This window comes from Thermobia domestica, chromosome 5, assembly GCF_964235325.1.
Source record: "Thermobia domestica chromosome 5, izTheDome1.hap1.1, whole genome shotgun sequence".
Taxonomy (NCBI): domain Eukaryota; kingdom Metazoa; phylum Arthropoda; class Insecta; order Zygentoma; family Lepismatidae; genus Thermobia; species Thermobia domestica.
In genome coordinates this window covers 293,769,344-293,796,543 of record NC_137458.1, presented here as the reverse complement: position 1 = coordinate 293,796,543, position 27,200 = coordinate 293,769,344, and the positions used below count along the sequence as shown (strand labels likewise).

At 37.1% G+C, this 27,200-nt stretch overlaps 1 protein-coding gene across 13 annotated transcripts in view; it reads left to right on the top strand.

Moving 5' to 3' along the window:
* LOC145686704 (uncharacterized) overlaps nucleotides 1-27,200 on the top strand; it is a 101,827-nt gene that overhangs the window by 15,503 nt on the left and 59,124 nt on the right. For 7 of the 13 annotated variants that reach the window (XM_081760263.1, XM_081760259.1, XM_081760257.1 and 4 more), the window contains exons 4-5: nucleotides 14,765-14,836; nucleotides 20,802-20,906. In XM_081760263.1, coding sequence (XP_081616389.1) covers nucleotides 14,765-14,836; nucleotides 20,802-20,906 — 177 coding nt within the window. The remainder of the gene's footprint in view (nucleotides 1-14,764; nucleotides 14,837-20,801; nucleotides 20,907-27,200) is intronic. The other 6 variants (XM_081760260.1, XM_081760270.1, XM_081760267.1 and 3 more) reach the window with 1 other exon arrangement.

The window sequence follows — 27,200 nt, the reverse complement described above, 5'->3', positions numbered from 1 at the left end:
AAAGAAAAGAACATAAAAACAACTGCTTTGAACTAAAAATGCTTCTCTACAGATGGACTGGTTGTACGCTGCACAAAAGTCCCTAGATGTGTAAGTCGCTAAATCGTCATTTAAAATTCACTAAAAAATCGCCAATCGGAAACATTATTTTTTGTCGCTATCGTGGAGGTGGAATTCCCTAGATCAATGGTTCTCAAACTTTCCGACAATGCGGACCCCCTGTTCATTCGGAAAGTGCTCTTTGCAATGTTATCTGAACTTCACATGGTATTAAAAAAATATATACTAATTAGAATTACCACTGAAATAATGAAATAAGTAATGTATTCTAAAGATACATGATCGTTTTCTAGTGAACGAAATTTCAATTGAAAATACAGTAACCTTTAAGACTGAAAATCATTTTTAACAAAAAGGAAATTCACATGATAAACAATGTTCTCAAATGTGGGATCACTAATGTAAGGAATGATTTTTTTTCTTTCTTCATAATTGCGTTGAAAGAAATTTTGTTACCATCAATTTTAGGTCCGATTCCTTATTAAGACGATTTTGCTTTAAGGTTTGAATACTGCAAAGAGCAGAAAAGGTCTTCTCTCATAAATAAGTGCTAGGGAAAGGCATCAAATGTTGCAATGCCTTTTTGGACGATTCTTCATACTCACATTTCACACGCAACCAAAAGCTACAAAGTTCATTTTCTTTCAAAACGATTTTCCATGAATTATCGCAGGATAGTTCCAACAGCTGTTCTTGTTCTGTGTTAGAGAGATTCATATCTTGTATATCATGGATTTCTACATTAATGAAACGATTTCAATCCAACCATTACCAGGTTGTGGGACAGGGAAATATTCTCGAAAACTTGCAGCTAATGCTTCCAAGTGTCCTACAAGTGTTTTGTGCATTTCAGGTGAGAGTTTTTCATCTGAAGAATCACTGAAATCCTCGAGCACTGGAAATGATGAATAGTTATTGTTTTGTACTCGTACTGATCACAGCTGCAGTTTCTTAATCTGAAAAATACGTCTTGCATAACAACTGTGAGTTCCATTTTATTACACCACATTTCAAATTTTAGGCGTCGCGGACCCCCTCACCCCACTTTGAGAACCACTGCCCTAGATTTAGCAATTTTTTCTCAAATTGGCAACACTGACCTACAGTTTAACATGAATCCCGGAGAACGCAACCTACGTAATTTCAAGGAAGTGGCGGAGATATCAACTTTGATTCCAGGACTCTTATCCTATTTTACACACTATATATATATATATATATATATATATATATATATATATATATATATATATATATATATATATATATATATATATATATATATATATATATATATATATATACATAGATAGATAGATAGATAGATAGATAGATGGTGACCAGAAAAATGGAAACACCTGAACGAAATTGCAACTTGCCAGATTAATATGGTATCGGGCCACCTTTCGCCTTCAAAACAGCCTTGATGTGACGTGGGATGGAGGCATAGAGGTCGTGAGTGGTAGCAAGTGGAATTTTACACCATTCCTCGTGCAGGGCATCGGCCAGTTCTGTGAGAGAGGATGGAGGTGGAAATCGTCGCCGGAGTCGTGTTTCCAAGACGGACCACAGATGTTCAATTATGTTGAGATCTGGGGATTGGGTGGGCCAGGGGAGGTGTTGAACTTCATCCCGATGTTCCTCAAACCACGCTGCAACAACGCCAGCTGTGTGAATGGGTGCATTATCATCCTGGAAGATGGCGTCATTGTCCGGGAACAACATCCGGACCATAGGATGCAAGTGGTCTCCTAAAATTGCGACATAATCGTTGGCAGTGATTCGTCCGTTAAGTGTGACCACAGGACCCAATGAAAACCATGATATGGCGGCCCACAACATCACCGAGCCGCCGCCATGTTTCACAGTTGGGTGAAGACACTGCAGATCGTAAGCTTCTTTGGGCGTTCTCCACACATAAACACGGCCCGTGGTTGGGAATAGGGTGAAGGATGACTCATCCGACCATATCACAAGTTTCCAGTCCTCAACGGTCCAAGTTGCATGGTCGCGGCACCATTTGCGGCGTGCGAAAGCGTTATGGTCCCTGATGAGCGGTTTGGCCCGTGTAACACGACCCCGTAAGTTTGTCATGTAATTCACGGCGGACTATGATTGTCGAAACAGGGTGGGGGAGGTGCTGATTGAGTTCCTCCGTCACTTGCTCCGCAGTGGCACGGCGGTTCTGCGTGACAATGCGCTTTAATACCCGGCGTGACCTGTCACTCATGATTTTCTTCCGCCCACTGTTCCGTTTCCCCGATGTGGTTTTCCCGTGTGTTGTGTAGGCCGTCATCACCTTCGACACTGTCCCGCGCGACACACCTAACACAGTAGCCACTGCCGTCACACTCACTCCACATAACCGCGCACCAACAATTTGCCCTCTTTGAAAATCTGAGAGGTCTCCCATTTTACACTACCTCCGTCTGCTGCAGCCACTGGACACTGCTGTTCCACTGCGCCTGACGTAGTATGGAGACCGACCTAACATACCACTACCAGCGGTCCGGCGCTGCGGGCGCCACGACACCACTGCCAACCCATACATCTGACGTGTTGCAAACTACAGGTGTTTCCATTTTTCTGATCACCATCTATATATATATATATATATATATATATATATATATATATATATATATATATATATATATATATATATATATATATATATATATATATATATAATTATCCGTCGTCTGAGACAAATGCTTGTGTTGTACCTTTTAACTTAAACAAAGGAAAATCATATAACCGAATGCTATTTCGCTAACCACAGAAAATTGGCAGGTTTTAAAACTTCTTTTTTAATTACCGCTTGATATCAATGAATTTGCGTAATGGTGTTTTCAAGAATGTACAGTGTTATTTCTTCAAATTGATTTGTGTTTAATTACAAGTCTTACTACGAGGGTCATTTCAAAACTCCTGCATACTGAAAAATATTATGAAAGAAAATAATTTATTGTACAAAACATTTCTTTACAGGCCTTCAATATAATCTCCATTCTTGCATATGACAGCTTTCCAACGTTTTGGTAAATTCTATGTTCCGGATAGGGCACTTACATTGTTGAGCTGTCTGATCACTCGGGTCACCTCACTGGAAGCTTCGTTAATTATATCGAGACGTTTTCGACGACTTGGTTCCTTCAATTTGGGAAACAAATCAAAGTCTAGTGGGCTCAAATCAGGACTATATGGTGGGTGGAGAAGTATTTCCCATCCATATTTGTCGAGTATTTCCCTCACTTGTAGGGCAGTATGCGGTCTTGCATTATCGTGCAAAATGAGGACACCAGCTGCAAGAATGTCAGGCCTTCTGTGACGAATTTTCAGACGCAAAACATTTCTGTAAACTGAAGTGACACATTCTGGCCTCATATGCAATTTCCTCACATGTTTTTCGTCGATCCTCTCTCAAAATGTCATTGACAATAATCTCAGATGTGTGGTCTATTGCAGTTGATGCTCTTCCACTTCATGAGTTGTCCGCAGTGCTTACAAGATCTTCATGGAAACGAGCTGACCACCGTGATACAGTGCTACGATCCACTACACTATTTCCACAACCCTCTCGCAAAGCATTGTAAATTTCAGTTGGATTCTTTCCAGGTAGAGTCTCGATTTTGATGTAGGAACGCTGGTCACTATGTGTAATCCGACCTGAGTCAGATTCACCTTCCATTTTAACACAGAATTTCTTACAACACAGACACAACCGTCAAGCCTAAACTCTGACTCACAGCTGACATAAAATTGATCATACCACTCAAATGATCGCGCATGCGCTGTTTGCAAGACTTTTGAATTGACCCTCGTATTTATGGATGAACAGAAGTTGAACTCGATGCAGTTGTAAATGCACAGGCAATTGTGTAAAAATCATCTTGCACCTACTCTTTCGAACCGTAATATCTCGCCTCCAGTAGAGTACTATTCTACATGTCCGGCATATATAAGTAGTTAATTGTTAGAAAGCATAATCGTTATTCTTGCCGTAGAATAATATAAATGTTAGGCTAGAGACAAGTTTCAGTATTCGTGACTTCATGTGGGAATGTTAAGAATAAATTATAAGCTACTCTGTGTTTATATCGGGCGTTCTAAAACTCGCGCCTGGGTTCAGCGTGAGGTGAAACTACTAGAGCTGAAAAGAAGACGGAAACATAATATGACCTTAACTTTTGGTCTTGTTTTGGCGTAAGTATTCTGTCTTTTGGCAGGTCCTGGGACTAGCGAGGTTTTTTCTTCTTTTTTTCTTATTTCTTTTCTTTTCAATTTTTAGTTTGGACCTGGAAATGTTTCTTCCATGTTTTTCGTTTTTCAGCTTCCTCATTTAACTCCAAATATTTTCTTCTATTTATCAAATCATTGATCACCTGTGTTCTTCTTCCTACTCCTCACTTTCTTTCTATCTTTCCTTCTATGGCTGTATAAAGAAGACAACTTCTTCCTAAGATGTGTCCAATCCAATTGGCTTTTCAACGAAGGATGGTGGCTAGAAGCGTCCTCCTCTCTCCTATCTATTTTAAAACATCCTCGTTTGTTACTCTTTCTGTCCATTTTATCTTCTCCATCTTCCTCCAACACTACATTTCGAAGCTCTCTAAATATTTCTTATCCATTTTTCATAATGCCCAAGTCTCTGAATCATAAAGTCCAATGCTCCATATATAGCACTTTTGACCAATTTCTTCCTTAGTTCAATATTAAGGCTGCTAGTTAAGAGTGACCTTTTTTGTTGAATGCTTCTTTGGCGATGACAGTTCTCGACCTGATCTCTCTGGTCTTTTGTCAAAATACTTCCCAGATATTTGAAATGGCCGACCTCTTCAAGTATTCTTTGTTCTACTCTGACCTGTAAGGGCGAATTTCTACGTGATATTCTCATGACTTTCGATTTTTCGATGTTGATTCCCATTCCATATAGTTTCCTAGTGTTAGCCATTTTGTTAATCATCTCCTGTAGTCCCTCTACGGTTCTAGTTATAATAACCGTATCATCTGCATACCTGATCTTGTTAATGATCTGCCCTCCAATCTTGAAATTTTCAATTCCCATTAATGCTTCCTTTATTAACCACTGTAAATGTTGAATAATTGGGGCGACATACTACATCCTTGTCTGACTCCTCTTCCAGTCTCCACACTATTGGTTTATCCTTCATTCGAGCACATCTTGACTCGTTGTTCTATTATACAGGTTGCGAATAGCCGTCGGTCTCTCCAGTTGAACCCAATTTCTTTAAGTATTTGCAAAATTTTCGTCCAATTCATCTTGTCGAAAGCTTTTTGCTAGTCTATGAAGCACAAACACAATTCTTCCTTTACGTCCAGAACTCGTTCTGAGATAATTCTTTCTCATCAACCCAATGGCATCTCTGGTGCCTTTTCCTTTCCGGAATCCGAATTGATCTTCGTCCAACATCTCTTCTATCTTGTGAGCTCCTTCGTGGCTAAGTGGTTAGCGTACGCGCCTTTGGTGTGGGAGACCCGGGTTCGATTCCCGGCGGGAGCTCATGTGGTTCGGATTCCACGTTAATCAGTAGGTCCACGTCTCATATAGCCTCGCTGCTGAACGGGACGTAAAACTCAAAGTCAACTCAACTCTTCTATCTTGTTTTCCAGCTGTCTGTTCAGTATGCGCGCAATTATCTTTCCAGTGTGGGAAATAAGGCGAATGGTTCTGTGATTGTTGCACCTCTTTGCTTCCTTTTTCTTGCGTAATGCTATCATTGTAACATCAAGAAAATCCTTTAGCCATTCTCCACTCAGGTATATCTTGTTAATAAGGGAAGTCAGTACTTTCAATGCATTGTCTCCTAATCCCTTGAGTAAATCTACTGGTATGTCGTCGTCCCCAGTGGCCTTCCTTCTTCGCATATCCTTGATAGCTTGTACTACTTCACTTTTCAATATACTAGGTCCTTTTTCATCATCATCTACCACTTCCTCTGCTTCGATCGCAATATCTTTGGGGCGGTTCTTCTGGTCATACAGATCCTGTGTGTACTCTTCCTAAACTTTAAGAATTCTTTGATGGTCAGTGACTACATGGCCTTGTTGATCTTCGATTCCAAATGTGCATATGCATTTGTTAGCTTTTCCTTCTAATTCTTGTGCTTTTTGATACATCAAAGTTCCATTATTTCTTCACATATCTGTTCCATGTACTTTTCTTTGGCTTTGTCCGTCTCTCTTCTCAATTCATTATTCAGCCTTCTGTATTCTTTCATGTCCGTGCCCTTCGCCCTTCTGCGTTGTTCCACCTTCTCAAGCATCGCTCCAGTTATCCACGGTTTTCTTGGTGTGACCATACCGCACAGCTCGTGGCAAAAGTGTCTAACAGAAAAACATTATTATTTGGCGTGGAGTAGGCGTAACATGTGGAACAAGGAACTATGTGATCCATATTTAAATCCCACCACCAATTCTATATTATTATTATTATAACTGAAACAAACTAGGAGTAGTGTGCAGAAACAGAAGTAAGCACATTCACATACCTTTAAGTGCCTGAACTTCAACATTGGGAAGGGGCACGGTGACTCAGAGGTACAGCGTTTACCTCTGGTGCATGGGGTCCCTGTTTCGAACCTCGATCAAGTCAGTTTGTGGTGGACAACATCGTGCCCATGGGATTTATCGTGGTACTTCCGTTTCCTCCCACTTTCTTATTCCACCTATTCTTCCATCATCATTCACTTTAATCATCGTTTCCCTTAACTTAAAGGACACAATCATGGGACGTTAAACTCAAAAATTTCAAAGATTTTTCAACAATGGACTCGAACCAAGCTCAGGTTCACTGCAGGTGAACCTTCTAACCGATTGACTTTCAAGGAATGCGCATATCATACATATGTGTGTAACTTATGTGTATTTGTGAGAACATGTAGAACTGTATGTCCATTTTGTAGCATAATTAAACACATTCAGACTTTTAGTGGTACGTGAGTGTGCTTATTTCTGTTTCTGCACACTATTCTTACCTTGTTTCATTGTAACCCAAATGATGGGATTTGAATACAGATCGCTTGGTTGCCAGTCACATACGTTACCCCTACTTCACGCCAAACAATAACATTTTTCTGTTAGATTTAATCATGTGCGGTGTAGCGAACCTTACCGCCGAAACAAGGTTCCTGAGGTTAAAGGTTATATTACGTTTTCGTCCTCTTTTTTACCTTTAGCATAACCGCTAACCCGGAAGGTATCAAAGTATTTTATACTTGTTATATGAAGCTTAACTATTCCTCAAAGTAATTATTATTTTACCTAAAAGACAAGCAAGTAGAACATTTGATTTGATCCCGAACTTAACGTTTTAGAGCTTTTTACATTATCCAAGTAATAGATATGTGCTTTTTTGTCTGTATTATATGCTTATTATGCCTCATAGTAGTTTTTTTAACCTTTTTTTAGAGTGGTGAGGGAAGTAATTTTTTACAATATTTTACGATATAGTAGAGCATCAAAATTATTTATCAGTGTTGCTTTTGTGTTCCCAACGTAATACTTGAGTATGTATCGCTGTATAAAAATATTATATTTAAGAGTAAATGGAAAGAAAATTTACGGTGTTTGTCTCCTTGTCATGGTTCGCTTTTGTGATAGTTACTAATTCATAGTTGCTAGTTATTTTCTTGTATTTATTTTACTTTTTATTTTCACAGTTCGTGCCATATCCGTTTCCGGTTTTCCACTGTGGGCCATGCCCCTATTTCTCGAAGGTATATGGTGGTTTGGAGCCTTCTCTGGAATCAGTATCTGTTGTTACCAGTACCATTTCCATTAACTAATATATTTCGGGTATTCACGCTTTACCATAATAACACCAACAATCCTATTGGGAGGCAATCCTATTTAGCAGAATTCTCTTTCGTGTGCACAATTTTTTATGTCTCGTAAACCTAAACACTTTAACAGTTCTTGTTCTTCTGTCACTTTGGGATGATATAGAACTATTCAAAATGGAGGTGAAAAACTTCAAAATGGGATTCCAATAAACGGAACCATAAATAATAATAAATAAAATGAAATATGTAGTTTTACGTCCCATGATTATGTTCTGAAGACTAAAGAAGACGAGTGAATAATGAAAGTGAATGATTGGTTGAAAGATAATGTGGGAGGAAACGGGATAACTCCGAGAAAATTACCATGAACCCTTCGCTCCAGAAACTAGGTTTCGTCACTTTGCTGTGATACCTTCCCCCCAAACATGTAATCTTCATAAATCGAAAACACTTCCTTTTTCCTAGAAATATATACAGCTATTTCTAAAAAATGGGAACACATTGATTTGGTTCTAGATTGCTCACCCGTGGTGTAAGGCTCTCCGTTTGATCCAATTCTAATGAACTTATGATGGATATATCATGGTAGTTTTCTTTCTTTTTTGTAGGAGGAGGCTCACCCGTTTCCTCAGATGTTTTTGTTTCTAGAAAGTTTTCCATTATCATTCCTTTCATTTTTGCCTATATCGTTAGATCTTCAAGACGTAACTATGAAACGTTACAATAAGATATCAGTTTTTTTTTTCAAAGTAGTTAAATTCGTGACGAATAGGTACGTGGTCTGTCCAATAAATATGCGAGCTGAGCTAGTACGGTGACCTTGAGTGGAAGTTTGGCCACGCGCACTTGGTGCTCTGTTGGCATAGGACCCACTGGAGCGGCAGTAACCGCCAGGCCGTCGAGGCGAGCGTACAGCTGGAGGTGGCATTGGTTTTGTGGTATCCTGTTTTTGTTCGTGTCGACGACGGGTATTAATGAACAGATGGAACAACGAATCAACATCAAATTTTTGGTGAAACTGGGAAGAAGCTCTCAGAAAACTCATGAAATATTGAGGGCTGATTATGGAAATAACGCACTAATAAAACAACTATTCTCAAGTGGATCAGATGTTTCCGTGAGGGCCATGAAAACTGCAAGGTTGAGGCAAGGCCAGGATCAGCGATTGTCCGCGAGTTTCTGACCCGTAATTCGATCATAACGCTCACCAGACTTAGGCTCTGCTTTTTTTTTCGGAATGTAAAATGGTCATGCGGGAGCGACACTGGGACGACATGGAGACGATGAAACGACAAGGCACCTGAAGATCCTGACTTCTTAAGACCTGAGATGTTTTCAGTATTGGACACGGTGGGATAAGTGTATTGCTGCAAATGGGGAGTATTTTGAAGAGGATAAGATTGATGTAACCTAATTTTGTAAAATGGTGTTCATGGCATCAGTTCGCATAATAATTGGACAGACTACGTATGCTAGTGGCGGTGAAATGGTGAAAGTGAACCGCAGTCGAAATTCAATTTGCACAGTGAAAACAATTCCCAAGCATTTCTTTCATCAAGGATGAAGTGATAGATATTTTTTTCTCTCCTGTATGTCGCTATATAACGTTAATTCATCAATCTGCTTTATAAAAACTTATCTTTATGCCATTTAGGGATACTAGTTACCTCCTGGAGAGTTTCACCAACATTTGGAGCCTTCCTATATTACAATATTCACAATTACAACACTTCTATTTGCAGCAAAATTTGGTCATTCGGGTATCGCAAGAAATGTGTAAAATGCAATATTATTATTATTTTCAATCCTCATCAAATTTAGGCCGAACATTAATTAATTGGGTGCTTGTAGGCATGAATTAGATTTTCTGTGGGAGGAACCTATTTCCTTGGTGCGTTTATGTAGCATCCTGTTTGAAGTAATTTTGGTGCTCCTAGTGAACTAAACTAGAATAACAACGATAAGCGTCATTATTACATATGATCTAACTTTCAAACTGCTTAACTGGATGTAATAAGATTATGTACAGTCTTGTTCAAAAAAATCTGACCACTCACATCGCTTTGAAAATTTCCATACCCTAATGTACAAGGAATTATATCAAACAAGTGTGGATTTTCTTTAGTCAATTGAGATATTTATTTAGAGCCAAAGTATTTGAGTTCCTTACTTGCGATTGCTATAATGTGGTCTCTTAAAGCAAGATGGGTAGCCAAGATTTTTTGAACAGACTGTATATACAATTTCTATAGTTTGGTTGTATAGGGTAAATATTCTGACCAAATCAACAAATGGTTACCTAATATGTCAAAAGACAACCTCCAGTTTCTGTGAAATGCCTCATCTCAGCGTGGCATCGATGCAACAGGGCTCCCTCCTATTTGTAATGAAGGATCTTTGGCGAGAACAGACCCCACCATGACATCCATAAATACTTGATAGGATTTATGTTGAGCTAACATGGGACTACGCCTGTATCTGGAAATCTTCGGAATGATCCTGCACCAATTGTAGATCATTTACTCAATTAGCAGATGCATTATCGTATTGGAGTATTCCATTTTGTTGAAAGTGCGTAAAGCCGATGCAGTGATCCAAAACTGAACATAACGGTTACTGATCGCTGACCGTTTTAAGTAGATCAGTGGATCCAGTCCAGGCCACACATCCAGAACATAACCCACACATCCACAGAAGCACCACCAAATTCTACGATAATCTGTTGCTAGCTGGGATCTATAACTATCACCATGACTCACGAAACAATACCAGATATTTACATTTCCCTATGATGCAAGTAATGACGTTAAGATCTCAAGCAAGGCTCCGTCTCTTGTGACATGGCAGTAGCAGACATTGAGGACAGTCAACTCCAATATCTCATGAAGCCTAATGAACGCTTCTATCCTGTTGGATACACGTCTGGTAGATCAGTACTGATTTCCAATGTCATTTGAGCGTATGCTTCGTCGGTGCTTGGTCACTATTAGTAAGAAGTCATGATGCCCACTGAGCTGTAGATGTTCGCAGTGGACAGTAATGCTTTATGCGTTCCACGTAGTATTTCGATGTACTCGTGCTGCCGTAGACCACGGACAGTTTAGTGTCTCCACGACGTCTGAAATGATACGTCCCATTTGTCTGGCACTAACTATTATTATATTTCGTTCAAACGCCCTTGCCTTTACATGAGTGATTTAGCCTATGTTCATCTTCACTATATACAGTCCAACTGTCACATTTCTGTTTATTCGCAATCTTACGAGAACATAGGCTGTACAAATGCAAGCTTTAGTGACGTAGAATTCGCAAGTTTGAAGATAAAATCCTGTTACTCAGAAAAGAGGTTTACAAGTGCATGAAGAGGAATAAGTGTACAATTATATTGTTAGGATGTGAACGGATGCAAGTGGTTTGGTTCGACAAATGCAACAACTGCTTTCACCAGGACATTTTGCACTAGATTAAAACTACCATGAATAAATTAGAATGTGATGTTGCTCATGTAGATAACGAAAAGATTTTTTTTTTTCAGCTAGCAGGACACAAAATTTGCGGTCGCCATTGGCGACTAGAAATTTAGAATTGGAACCCGTGCTCAGTAGGAATGGTTTCTGCCTAAACTGACAGGGCTGCGCAGTTTCTGTTTCACACGAAAATAATTGTCACTGAGTGAGAGAAAACACGAAATGTGAAGTCTTCACACCGGACATGGAAGGTGAAGTTTCCACAACTTTGTAATTCGCAGAACTCAACATGTATATGAATTGTCCGATTCAAAATTGATTATCCTGAATCTAATGTCTGATTTTGAAATTTCATGCCTTGATGTAATCTCTTTCTTTGTCAAACCAAAGGCCGTGGAGGGGGGGGACCTCTCATAATTTGTACATGAGAGGTACTGGCGACCAACATTTTTGGATTGGCGAGTGCGCCTGACTTTGAAATTTTGCACCCTGGCTAGTATTAGAAGAAACGGTCAGTACTCGGAAACTTGTGGCCACAAGACATTACCATAAAAAAAAGTAATGCTGCTACCCATATCGTAATACTAAAACAAAAATTTAAAGCTGCTTGCGTTCAAAAAGATAAAAAGGGGTATAGGAGGTATGTCGATTGGAAAACAGAAGTGTCCAAGCAGTAATGATGCCAAAACATAAAAGATAATCATGTTATATGACAGTTCAGTATACGATCATTTCGCTACTGTGTTGATTTAGTGATAAATTCATGTATGATTGATATTGAACGCATGTTTACTTGTTTTGTTATGTTGGAATTTTGTTGCAGCGTCATTAATTAAGTATTTGCAGGCATTGTGTAATATGCGAAGATGATAAATACTAAGTGATGATGTCTACTGTATGTGTTAGCAACTAAGTTGTAGATTCCCGGTGGAGACACTCGGTCAAAAAATATATAAACGACTTTGACAGGCCAGCCATGCTGAGTGAGGTTTTCCTTATTCACACCAAGCAAATGTCGTGATGGTACCTAACATATAGGTCCCAGGCCGCTTCCTTTCTTCCCTTTCCTCTGATAGTGTGATCGCCGAGGGACGTCATCCCTCATATGTGAAGGGCTAACATGGCCATAGATGCCGAAAGCCCAGAAATCTAATTTCTTATCCTTCCTTATCATTAATTAAGTTGTAGACCATAGACGACATTGAATATTGCAGTACTTGTATCTGTCTTATCGGCATGGTCAGTATTGTTGATAAATTGTCTTTACTAAACATACTTGAAACAATAAGGGAAAATACGGCAGTAGAAGAAACACTCCAGCAGAAAACTTATTTATTTTATCTGTGATTGAAACAAGCGAGAGAAGTTGAAATAGCCGAGACAAAATTTCATTCAGAGGAAAAGAAAAAAACTGCATTAATCTAGTGCAGGTCAAAGGAAGAGAAAGTAGTTCGAGAATAAGATAAGGTATAGAGTTTAACTAGGTATAGAGTTTAACTAGTACATAACATACATTCCTTGAGCAGAATTCGAAGTCGGGACAGATGTTTTTTTTTGAAGTGGAGCGAGAAATAGAAGCAGTTTGTTCCAATAAAGAAATACTCATAGAAACTGAGAGTTGTGAAAAGAAGCTTGGAGAGGATATTTATATATTTGATTTGGGAGAAGAGGAGGGGGCGGTGCAAGGTACGTTGCGTTGATAATGGTGGAAGGAATAATTAAAATATATTGTTGATGATACGTAAGGTTTTATTTAATTATTTACTTTGCGTTCCTAAATAAATTAGGCTCTAGATCTAATTATTGTTTTCCCTCGCAGAATTGAGGCATGTTTCCATGTGATTATTCATTTTCACAAAAGAATTCGAGTACGAATGGTGCCAGGCTTAAGAATTCCCCAGTTATTTAGAAAATAATTAGTGACTTCCTCCTCTCCACCCTCTTTCCCAAGAGAAGATATTTTTCCGTTCCGTTTCCATATTCGAAATAAATATAAATAATAATAACTTAATAGCAGGAAAATTCATAAAATATCATGTCTGATTGTTCAATGTTTGGGTACAAATTTCTCAGATGTAAACTGACTTTGTAAGCAGGATCACTTTAGTTTATAGTGTTTTGTGCACTCTAGGTCGATCATAACATCGTACTCCGGTTTTTATTTGTTTTTTTTTTTTTTTTTTAATGTAAAAGAAGTATCATTCCAGTGATAACTTGCATTTCTTCAGCGCTCCAGGCAGTGAATCGCCTGGAAATCAATGACGCGGACACGGGCGAGTTCGGGATTTTGATATGTTATTCAAAGCATCAAATAGAACAAAAGTACCAATTTTCAGCTCAAAACTATCTTGTGCAAGATTCGGCCCAAATTTTGTCTACCATGACGGGGCTATGTAGCGTCCTCAGTTTGCAACACTGAATTACAAATCTGAAATTGTAAGTTTTTGTTTTATATGTAGATTCGAAATACGTGATCACTTGTTGTGCCATTTAAGAAGAAGAAGAAAAAAACATGTTGCGTTGGCACACTATTAACCTGGTCAACAATGTTCCCATACTAATATTTGTATTGTACAAAAGACTTCAGTGTTTTGTCTACGAGTTTAAAAGTTGCAGATGCGAATCAAGATAAATGTAGTACGTGATATAGACCATTTTGCTGGGCTGAATCACAAATTCCAGCAATATGATGGTAACACTGCTTTCATCAAATCAGATGCTGACATCTATATGGGATGTTTTTGGTTAATACAGGTGGTACAATAATACAGTGGTAAACTAAAAGAGGTGATAATAGACATGAGATTAGACAAAAAAAAAAAAAAAAGGGGGGGGGGGTAGGAAGCCTAATGAACTTTGGTCGTAAGCGGCACCGTTTTGCCTATCCTGAAAGCCGTTCAAAAACTGGCGAAAGCGCTGATGTAATGCTGAATATCTCGTGAACTCGAAAAGATATCGCTCTCGGGTCAAAAAATTACACAAAAATCGATCCTTGTAAATGGTGCCACTTTCGACCCATGTTCTAGACTTTTTCTTTTTTGTGCTTAATTTCATGTCCATTATCACCTCGTTTAGTTTCCCTGTGTATTCTTGTACTACCCTGTATAAACCAAAAACATCCCATACAGATCTCAATATCTGATTTGATGAAATCAATATTACCATCATATTGCTGGCAATTCATGATTCACCCCACCAAAATGGTACTAAAACTAACTGATACTTTCTATTAATATAATTGTAGTTAATTGGGGCTTCTTCTGTTTCTGTCCTTATATTCTGTATTTGTAGCTTGTATGGTAATTTTTCGTGCTTTTTAATGCTTTTTTTCTCTATATGATGCTGCTATTGTGTATATATGTAATATACACATGTTGTGTATGTTACAATAACTCTAAACACTATCTTCTGTTATCTTTTGAATCTTCTTAGATACCACCTCCTTGCCCTGGAAGTACTGCAGGTTCAGGAAATATGCCATGGTCAAGCCAGGCGTCCACGCAGGTAATTGGAATGTGTTGTTATTTAAATATGTATTATAATCTTCACAAAGTAGAATTAGAAATTATAACTTGGCAATTTCTGTTTGAGGTTAAAATTTCGTAGAACGTAAATAAAGGTGTATATGTACTGGATATAATGAAAATGAAAGTGAGCTTCCTCCATGTGGTGATTTATTATACCAAGAGAGACCAAAAGCTAGGATCGAAAAGGATTTTGTTTAGAAGAAAAATCGTGGAAAACATCGTTGAAGGCTTCTGAAAGTTATAGGTTGGAGAAAAATGAATATGCTAACTGCGTTTCCACTCTATTGGAAAAAGTAGTAACTGTAGAATTTTATCACGTTACGATGCACAGATGGCGAGAAGAGCTCGTTGTTCTTGTCAGTGCTCATTTGCTATAATAGGTTGTGCGGATAGACTGCTACGAGAATAGGTAAGAATTTCCTTCCTTTGACGTTTAATTGTCGTGTATACATCTTAATATGTGGGTTTAAGTTAATCTTATTGATGTTGTGTCCTATCTTCAATAACCCATATTCAACTGAGAAAGGGAGAGAGCTCTTTCATGATTAAGCGGTTAGCTTACGCGCCTTTGGCGTGGGAGACCCGGGTTCGATTCCCTGCGGGAGCTCATGTGGTTCGGATTCCACGTTAATCGTAGGCCTCGTCTCATATAGTCTCACTGCTGAAAGGGACGTTAAACTCAAAATCAACTGAACTCATTTCAACCAAGAAAAGGGACAGTGGCAAAGTGGTAGAGCGTTCACCTCAAGTGAGGAGTCCTTGGTTCGATCCCAGGCCATGTAATTATGGTGGGTAACATCGTTTCCGTGGGTTTTCTCGGTGTTCTCCTTTTCCTCCCACAATCTCATTCCACCAGTTTTTTCATAATAATTCACTTCATTAATCATCCGCCGCCTTCAGCCTGTGAAGCATATTCGTTGAACATAAAACTTTTTTATTTTATTTTATTTTTTAACTGAGTGAAGGAATCACTACTCAAAATCGTCCTTTCATTTTCAATATATCCTATTATTATTTGATAAGATCTCAATATGTATATAGTGGTAACTTGATTTGTTGATGGGAAAACAAATAAATATATTATCATGACAGGAGTAAATATAACAATCTATGTAAAGAGAAAAGAAATATTCATATGATATAAGCACTAGGATTAAAGTTAATTCATGCCACTTTTTTTTCCCTTAAACACGAAAATCATTTTAAAAAATCGATAATTCAGTACGCACATTATATTCGGTCAGTGTATAGCGACACGTTTAGAAATTGTGCTAGCAATTTCACTCACTTTTACTGCATAATTATATGCTCTTGTGTGGAGCTTAATCATCGCAGTTACAAATGGGAAAAACAACAATAAGAAACAGTAGAAACAGAAAGTAAAAAGAAACTGACTCACCGGGGATAAAAAATACAGAAGCATCTTGTCCTTTGTAGTTGCTAAAGTTCCACTTGTTAAGTGATTGTGAGAGATGTTTCTACTCTATTTTTAGTCGTTGAGTTCGTTCCTTTTTATTTCCTACATCTTTTTATTTACTTTTTCCTCTGATTCTTATTCAACATGACTAAAGTTCCAGCGGAGAGCCGCGGACTACAAATAAATTACTCTATGAAAATTGGAAGTCAGATATCCATTGAAAGAAGAAAAAAAAATCTAATGTAGAGGATTCATTTGACTTTCTGAAGCATGAACTTTATTTATTTTTATGTTTCGTACGCCTAGTTAGCTGAAATAGCTACTAATACTTCTTGAAATTTTAGAGAGTAAAATAGTGTCATAATTTGTAATAGTTATAGATATCCATCAAATGCTTTAATTTTTTTTAAGTCAATAATATTTCTTTCCATTATTCTATAAGTTTATATCTTATAAATTATGTTGCTGTTGTAGATTTGGGTCATGATTATAATCGGAGCATTTCAAACTATAAGTAGTCTAAATTTAACTTTCATTTATCCAATAATTTAGTTTACTTCCCACGTTTTTGGTCTCAGGTTAAGATTATGAACAAAAATGTAAACGATGGCACTGATGTCATTGATAGAATAATATAATGGAGAAAAAAGGGAAAAAAATTCAAAACTCTCTTGAAAGTATCCAGTACCATCTACATTCAAGAGAAGAATACATTCAGCCAACCCTAGTTCACTTTTTATACAATGCACACGTTTTCCTGGTATATAACCTAACATTTATGATTACTTAAAAAACGAAACCGAAATTCTCACATACATTCTATTAAGTTAGAACATGTAAGGTTACTCTGCACTAAAGTGCAAAATACGTACAGGCTCCGATTACCCGAATCTGAGATATAGACTAGAGATTGCGTAAATATAAATGCATCCATCTATATCTATATATACAGGGTATTTCAAAACAACACCGACAACGTTTGAGAGGTGATTCCTGACACAAAGATAACACAAAAAGTATACACCAACCTGGGTGCACAAATGCTTCCGTTCGGAGTTATAAGCTGCCGAAAATATGAACTTTAAAGGTATATAGCTCCAAAACTATGGGACCTACCGGAGTCGAATCAAAACTTTACTTAGGAACTAGTACGTGTCCTATTCAAATATCCATGTTTCAGAATCCTACGGTACTCCTCAACAATTTTTATAGAGGTAATTTGTGAGTACTTCAAATGATATGCCTATAACCAAACTCCCTCTATAAAACTTGTTGCGTGAGTACCTTAGGATTCTGATACATGGATTTTCGGATAGCGTACATATTAGTTCCTAAGTGAAATCTTGACCCGATTACGGTAGGTCCCATAGTTTTGGAGCTGTATACCTTTAAAGTTCATATTTTCGGCAGCTTATAACTCCGAACGGAAGCATTTGTGCACCCAGATTGGTGTATACTTTTTGTGTTATCTTTGTGTCAGAAATCACCTCTCAAACGTTGTCGGTTTTGTTTTGAAATACCCTGTATATATAGATATAGATGGATGCATTTATATATACGCAATCTTTAGTCTATATCTCAGATTCGGGTAATCGGAGCCTGTACGTATTTTGCACTTTAGTGCAGTGTAACCTTACATGTTCTAACTTAATAGAATGTATGTGAGAATTTCGGTTTCATTTTTTAAGTAATCATAAATGTTAGTGTTATATATCAGGAAAACGTGTGCATTGTATAAAAAGTGAACTAGGGTTGGCTGAATGTATTCTTCTCTTGAATGTAGATGGTACTGGATACTTTCAAGAGAGTTTTGCCATTTTTTTTCCCCTTTTTTTCTCCATTATATTATTCTATCAATGACGTCAGTGCCATCGTTTACATTTTTGTTCATAATCTTAACCTGAGACCAAAAACGTAGGAAGTAAACTAAATTATTGGATAAATGAAAGTTAAATTTAGACTACTTATAGTTTGAAATGCTCCGATTATAATCATGACCCAAATCTTCGAGATTTCGGGCGTTATCTTCAAATAAACACAGTTTACAAGTAATGTAGAATACCTTTCTGCCATCTCGTATCAGTCAGTGTTTTGTCTTATTGTATCATACTTATTCTGTCTTTCAAACTGTATGTGGGGTGTAATTCTACCTTACTAATTTAGATACTTTCTTAACATTGTCTTGTAGTTTTTATGTGATTGTGTGTTTGTGTGTGCCGCTGTGACTACACTCTGGTTCGTTGTTTTTATTAATTACTTCTAATAGCTTACTTACAACTTGTGTGCATAGTAAATAACATTTCACATGTTGTATTGCATTGTTATTTTAAGAAGGAGTATTACATTATCACAATTAGAAAAGCATTTTTAAATGATAGTGTTAATTGTTGATGATCCTAAGTGCAAGTTCATAATATTATTAAGAACGTAAATAATAGGTATTCTTTATAGTAAATTGAAGTCGTTATTTTTGTGTAGCGTAAACAGTTTGATGCCATATCTTAACATTTAATGCAACAATAACCGTTAGGTGAATTGGCATCTTAAAAATGGAAATACAACAATAACCGTTAGGTGAATAGACATCTTAAAAATGGAATTGCAACAATAACCGCTAGGTGAATTTACATCTTAAAAATGGAAATGCAATAATAACCGTTAGGTGAATTGACATCTTAAAAATGGAATTGCAACAATAACCGTTAGGTGAATTGACATCTTAAAAATGGAAATGCAACAATAACCGTTAGGTGAATAGACATCTTAAAAATGGAAATGCAACAATAACCGTTAGGTGAATTGACATCTTAAAAATGGAATTGCAACAATAACCGTTAGGTGAATTGACATCTTAAAAATGGAAATGCAACAATAACCGTTAGGTGAATAGACATCTTAAAAATGGAAATGCAACAATAACCGTTAGGTGAATTGACATCTTAAAAATGGAATTGCAACAATAACCGTTAGGTGAATTGACATCTTAAAAATGGAAATGCAACAATAACCATTAGGTGAATTGACATCTTAAAAATGGAAATGCAACAATAACCGTTAGGTGAATAGACATCTTAAAAATGGAATTGCAACAATAACCGCTAGGTGAATTTACATCTTAAAAATGGAAATGCAATAATAACCGTTAGGTGAATTGACATCTTAAAAATGGAATTGCAACAATAACCGTTAGGTGAATTGACATCTTAAAAATGGAAATGCAACAATAACCATTAGGTGAATTGACATCTTAAAAATGGAAATGCAACAATAACCGTTAGGTGAATAGACATCTTAAAAATGGAATTGCAACAATAACCGCTAGGTGAATTTTCATCTTAAAAATGAAATAGTGAATGCAAATCATTAAAGAGAGACGAAAACAGAAATTACGAATAAAAACATAACATATGAAGTAAACAGTTGCAGAATATAAATTGCATAATTCATAAATGTATCAATTTACCAAAGAACAAAGAATTCTACGAACACTTTGGCTGCTTAAGATTCTCGCATTGTATTGTTAATATTCTTGTAGATGACGTAGCCTATATATTCAACTTTCTAGCAGCGAAGTTATATAAACTTTTATTTGGAAAATATATAGGATCAAGAATGGCTATATTTCTTGTTCATGATTGGATTGATATAGATATATGTCAGAAAAGAAATCTGTGAATAATTATTTCACAAGGCTGTATATGCAAACATTCATAATAGTTTCAAGTCTAGGTAACCAAATAATAAACGAAGATAAAAAAAATATGTACTGATACAAAGGTTGACTGTTACTCATTTTGTGTACAAGCAGCCTTTATTTTTCTTTATTTTGGAAATAATAAAATACATTCAGTAGAAGAGACATTTTCAGATGTTTCTGTTGTCGAGAATAAGAAATCGCAGGGACAATTGCATCTTACTACAAGATTATGTATAAAACATCATTGCCAAATTTGACTTAAATAATAATCGTAATTGAGGTCGCTCAAGAGAGCAATTGAATTTTTATAACTGCATATTTGGTTGGCATATTTTCCAACTCCTGTTAGTATACTTGATATCAATGTTCCAAATTTTCGTGTAAAAAACCAGCATTATAAAGGACGAAAAGGCTTAAAAGAATAGAGTACTACACTATGTATGAGAATCTTCTTCTTTTTTAACGATCTCATCTAGCTTATTATTTTGGATCTTTTAGTTTACTTTTTAGTCTGCTTATAAATCTGAACCTTTCCCGCGAAAATGTGGAATCTCGATGTTAGGTATTCTATTGGAAGTTGGAGAGCATATGACGTAAACGGTAATTACGACTTTAAAATACTTCCAATCAATATAACAATGAATATGTGATGACCAGTTCGACGTGTCACATTAATTATATTCTCGCACACATCAGCCTGTTCAGGAAATAGAAACGTATTATTTTAGATGGTAAAACAAAAGTATATATCAGTTGCTGTGCAGCAAATGGTCACATAATTTACACAGGATACGTAGTATTTATCATGCAATTTATCGCCGCCGCCAGGTGTCCCCTGCTGTAGGAGTTAAAAGTGTCCCAGCGGTTTCATCGGCGGAAACTGGACAACAATCGTGGAACCAGTCTGCGCCACCTTCATCCGTTCCCTCGCAGGTGGGTTGTGCCAAAAAGTTTTGATATCTTTTTTATTTTGTATTTCACGTTATGATGTACCTGTACTCTATTCGGTTAAAATATTTGTTTACTTGTCACACAGGTACGTGAAAAGTACGTAATTTTCTTTGTTAGTGTAATAGTTTATGAAATATTGATTGTATAGCTTTATTAGGAGTTTGTAAATATTCTGTTGGTTAATTTGAATGCTTATAAATGTATTGAAAATATTTATGAGGGTGTTCAAATGAAACTCGTTTCGTAGCATTTTCTGAAAAACTATGTGTATTTACTGTACATGAGGTTCTTACAGTATATATAACCACTTAGATTGACTAATTGTATGGGATATGTTGAAAGCACTTGAGATCCTTGTTCCATTATGAGATAGGAAGTTAAATTCCCTCCATGAAGAACTTTTTTAAACCACTCTAGCACAGTGGTCTTGACGTTATGATTGTGAAGCACCTGATTCTTGAACTTTGTTTTCTCTCTCTAAGGCGTGACAGTTGCAAGGGACAGGGTGGGTCCCACTTGATTCTGCCAACAAGTTTCTAATCTTATGGGCATAATTTTGAACGAGCATTATCATACAATAGAATGATCTTTGACGTGAGCATGCCATGGTATTTACTTCTAATGCACTGTATGTTACAATAATCGTCTACTTCGATGATTTTTGTCTTGGTCTTTGAACTTTAATTCACGACTACCTAAGAGCGCGATAAGCATGATTTCTCCGGAAAATGTTTGGTGCTTGAAATTCTTCGGACGTAATGATGAAGAGTATTTCGACTGCAGGATGGACTATATCACACTTGGGTCAAAGTAATTACTCAAGATTTCATCTGCAGCAACGATCCGCATCAGAGGGTCATTCTTCATGAACTGGTAACTAGTCAAATTATCAAGGGAAAATCCACTGGATTGCAATTTGTTCTTGTTTGTAAACATGTGAAGAACCCACAGAAGAACTCACGCCTTGTGATAGATATCTAGGTTTCTTCACTATTATGTAACATTGCTAATGCTTGTATTCAATTCCACCATAATACTTTTTCCTTCACTGTCAAATGGGCATACACTCTTTAAACCATATGGGCTTTATCCTGGACGGAGTGTGGCTGTTGTTTCATGACACCCTTAAGTAAAAAAATTGAACCTAATTCAGGACACTTATCTAAGACTGACATATTTCACTATATACTCTCTTCATTTTCTGAACACCGCGAGTTTCAGCCTTCCGCACTCAAGATTAAAGTAACGCTTATTGTATTAGTATTTTTGATGGGTACATTCGTGATTCAGTGCTTATCCGTGAACAGAATCAAATCGTATGCAAACGATTGCTATTCGTTATCATTCTAGTCTTTATACAACATAGTACTAGAACATTCCATAGATTGCCAATATAATATCAACTACTTGAAGAGAAATTTTATCAATAAACTCAAAACGTATTCACTTCTACTTAAAAATTTTGCTCAGAACAAAAGTGAGTATATTTTGAGTTTATGATTACAGAATTGCTTTACGCATAGTTGCTTTATATTTCATGAACGAGTTTTAATTGAACATGCCTCGTACTGTATGTATATAAATTATATGGTTATGGGAAAAATTACCTTGATTTCTGTAGTTACATTCAGCATATAATGACGCTTTCTGTTGTATTTTTTCTGGTCTTTTTTAAATTTTTGTGCAGAGTAAGTTTGTGGTAATAATGGGAAATTGAGTATTGAATTCTTGTTACAAGCTTTTGGAGTATCACCGCGTTTGTGTAATTCCATTTAGCATTAATGTCTTTTTAATAATGCTCTTGCTACGTAGTTCAGTTTACATTCTATAGAATCAAATTTAATTTATATATATAAATAAGGTGCTAATTATATGTGGAAATGCCTTTACATCTAGTTGAACAGCATGTTACGCGTGATATGAAGGCTCATTACTGATACCATCAACTGGCTACAGCTACTATTTACTGTCATGTACAGGAAATTGCAGATGATCATGTGGTCGGGAAAATTTGACATGCAGTATATTTTTACGTAGTGTGTTAATCCCACAGTATGTTTATCGTATTTGAAAAAATGTCCACCTAAGTTCTAAAATACATTACGTTAAACAGTGGAGTGGAGAGAAAAGTCAGCGTAGTGGCATAACCGGATGATTAGATTATATTTCTATAAGCAGTCATCTAGATCTGTTAGTTTAATTGCCCGATATTTAGTCTTAGCAGCACCCATTAAGCTAATTTGTACAAATACAGAAGGCTGATGGGTTTTATCCAACCGATATTCAAAGTATATTTACTCTATGAAAAGCTGTGTACCCGCCACCGATTGTGTTGTATCGGACCAATATCATGAACTATCCCCGAATCAATTTCTTTCCATTGCAACAAACTACGTTGAAACACAAGCTTAGGAATTTCATCCCATTCGTTCCTGCAGGTTTTGGATGTCAGTGAGCGTATAGGGATGGCGTTAATAGTAGACGTTCTTCTAACAGTCCACGTTGCAGAAACTCATTGAACTTGTATCAGGGTAGGAATGTCATCAAAAAGAATAGCACGTATTCCGTTTCTGCTCCATGTTACGATAAAACTGGACAGATAATCTGAGTGTATGGCTGTACGCGTGTATTTGTGGATTCGCACTTGGCTTTCGTTCGCTGCGAACAAATGAAGGATGTCTTTCCGGCAGATTGGCATCATGATGGGTTCTGGAAGTAGGCAACATTTACTTTCACGGTTTTGTCCACCTTACGTACATCCAGCTTCCCCTCGCAACCGTATCCGGCGACAGTTATGATTTCCTGCGGAAAACTTTCTCGCTACTGACGGTGAAACTTGTTACGTCTCTTTCCAGAGGTGTCACGGTATATAACTTCCCGAATTTTACCATTACGCATGAAATAAATATAGACCTCATCCAATGTAATAACAGTCTTCTGTTTTGACTCCCCCAAGTGTCTTTCTTACAGTTTGTAGCAGTTTGTCTTATGTTCAGCCATTTGGCCCGGAAGAAACTTGTAAACCTGACGGTTAGGTAAGCACCATAGACCAAGACTGCGATGAATGACGTGGCTGATAGCGGAGTGCGCCAGATTTGAAATCTCTGTGCCATGTCACGTTAGAATAGTGGATTTGTTTGGCCTGCTAGTCAACAAATTCCACGAAGACATCTCAGGTGACACTTCTCTCGGTAACCTCGAATGGGGCCCGTTTATTGAGATATGTATCTGGATTGGCTCCATTTATGCTTACTTGGTCACGATGTCTTTAGCTGGGACCACTCCGTTGGTGAAACCATTTTCCCGTGTCACAGTTCGATTGTACGGAAGATGTGTGTGGGAAAGAGCCATCATAATTTACCATTCCCAATAACTTTCCACTTTTGGCACCATTTCACTAGCACCAACACGATCCTGTCGCGTTCAAGCAGAGATAAATACTGACACACTGGTGACAGTGGCATTTCCAAATTGGTCGGATATAAATCAACCAACCTTTTATATTCAGTTTCTGATTCCGAATCATTCTGATCGATTGACGTTTGATAGTCATCCAGGAAAAAAAAATCGCGCATCAGCCTGTTTGATTTGAGTTTAACGTTCCTTTTAGCAGCGAGGTTACATGAGACGACCTACACCTTGACGTGGGATCCGAATTACTTGAGCTCTCACCGGGAATCGAACCATAGTCTTCTGCGGTAAACATACGTACGCTAAATTATAGCCACTTAGTTATCAGAGAATATGCTGGGTAACATAGATGTATTTCTTTCTTTCAGTGGATTTGCTGCAGGTTCTTGTAACGAATTTGTTATTTATCCTGTAGATGTTTAAATTCCAAAATTGTAACAAAATAATTATTTTCATCCGCAACGAGAAATTTGAATGTAGATTTAACTGTGTCGAGTTTGTTAAACGAAATACGTAATTCTTTGTCAGTGAGTAGGAACAAAATATCTTCGGCATAAAGATACGTAGTATATGTAAGTTTATTGTGAATCATCATCATCATCATCATCATTATTATTATTATTATTATTATTATTATTATTATTTTCTGCTCTATACGATTGAGTATAATTCTTAGTTAGATACATCCACAGTACCTCGGCACATTCTACGATAACTACGCCCAGTGTTGTGTAGTGTTATTTCGTTTCTTTTTTCGTAGGTCTCTCTAGTCAAGACGATTCGAAATCAGAAATTGAATATTTGCGTTATTTGGCCTAAAAGAATGCTACGAAAAAGATGTTTAATATAATAATAATAGTAATAAGTTCACGCTCAAACTACTAACAACCAACGTGTAATTACAATCATTACCATTAGAAATAAACAGAAATTTGGATTGGTGATGTAGTGTACCGAAAGGGAAGTACGAATTTAGAATCTGCATTCCTCAGGTACAACATCAAGATGGTATAATCCCTCTCAAACAACATAAAAAAATTCTCTTCACTTGTTACAAAAGCTATTACACCGATATTTCCTTTTAATATATATGTATATATAATATAAAGCACTCCACGAATGTAAAATCCGTAAAGGGGCATGGAAATGTAACATTAAAACATAATTAACCTTTTCGGACTCAGGTCATTTTTTTGGGGGCGCGGTGGCTCAGTGGTAGAGCGTTCACCTCTGGTGCTTGGGGTCCCGGGTTCGATCCCAGCCCCCGCCAAGTGAACTTTGTGGTGGACAAACACCGTGCTCGTGGGTTTTCTCGGGGTTCTCCCGTTTCCTCCCACTTTCTTCATTCCACCATTTCACTCATCTCTCATAATCACCGTCTCCTTTAGCCTAACCGGCATAACCGTGGGACGTAAAACTGAAAGATTTCATTTTTTTTTTCAGGTCATTTTTGGCGTTTCCCTACATTTTCAGTTAGTGACTTATTGCTCAAAAACTATTTACCCGATTGATATTGTTAAGGCCTTGTTTTTAAGAAGAGGGATGTGGCTATTTTTTAGTGTAAGTTACACTGCAGTGTTGCCAACGAGAGGGAAATGTAGGTGTGAAAATTTACAAAAAAATCCCTAACCGAATTTCAAGATTTTTTTTTGTAGCTGGCACCACTGTTGCCACATGGGTCCAAGTTACTTAAAAAAAATGGTGTGTTGACAAGATACAGTGAAAACCTGAAGTCGCTGGCTGCCATACTAAGAGGGAAAGAAAAAATTCTCTGTCATCATACACATGAAGTTTTGACACTTTTTGTGCCTCAGAAGCAAAAATCAGCAGGTATTCCGGGGCTACAGCTTCCCTAATTATCCTATTGAAACTTTTTACGGTGAGTTCTGTAGGCCAAAAGGCAGACCTTCAGATAGTGGTGCGTTTGTTCCAATGTAGCCTGCAAGAGGGAAAAAAATTTCCGAATTTTTTACCTAAAATCGGGAATTATTTTTTGGGCTGGAAACACCGCCAACAAACACACGCAAACTATCTGAAAATAAACCTTGGTACCCCACTAATATATCGTACAAGTATCATGGCGATATCTAACAAAGTAAGCATAAAATGAAAAAAAATATCTCATTGTGCCTCAGAAATTCACCATTTTCTTACCATTTACAGAACATGGCGGTATTTAATAAACCTCATCTGTATTTCCCCTAATTATCCTACTGAAATTTTTATGGTGCGTTGTGTAGGGTAAGGACGAGGCTCTCAGACAGTGGTACGTTTGTTCGAATGTAAGCAACAAGAGGGAAATAATAGACAAAAAGGGAATTTTCCAAAATTTCCCCCTAAAATCGGGAATTTTCTGTAGCTGGCAACACTACTACCACATAGACACAAACTGTCCTAAAATAAGCATTGGTACACCACTAATATGTCCTACAAGTATCATGGCGATATTTAAGAAGCAAAGCTTCTAATTACAAAAGGTAGATTATGGTAAGCAGAATAGTAGGGAAAAACTAGAAAAATCAAGGGTTAGAACCTAAAAACGAATTTTTTGTGCGTCCCCTAATTACTCCATTGTAACGATCTGTACCCGCTTTTGTTCAATAAGGACCAATGTTCGACTGGAATAAGTTGACTTGCGCTCGGACGTATAAGTTCGGATTTACAAACGAAAATTTCGATTTTCCCCCAAATTTAGGGAAATTTTAATTTCCCTAGTTGGCAACGCTGCACACGGGCTGGTCCAATTGATGTCAACAATTAGGTGTCCATCCGAGGTATCTACCTGACAAGTCTTACGGAGATCTCTCTACAACGAAGGAAGCTACAGGAAAAAAAGAAAAAAAAAATTCGAAAATTCTCGAATTG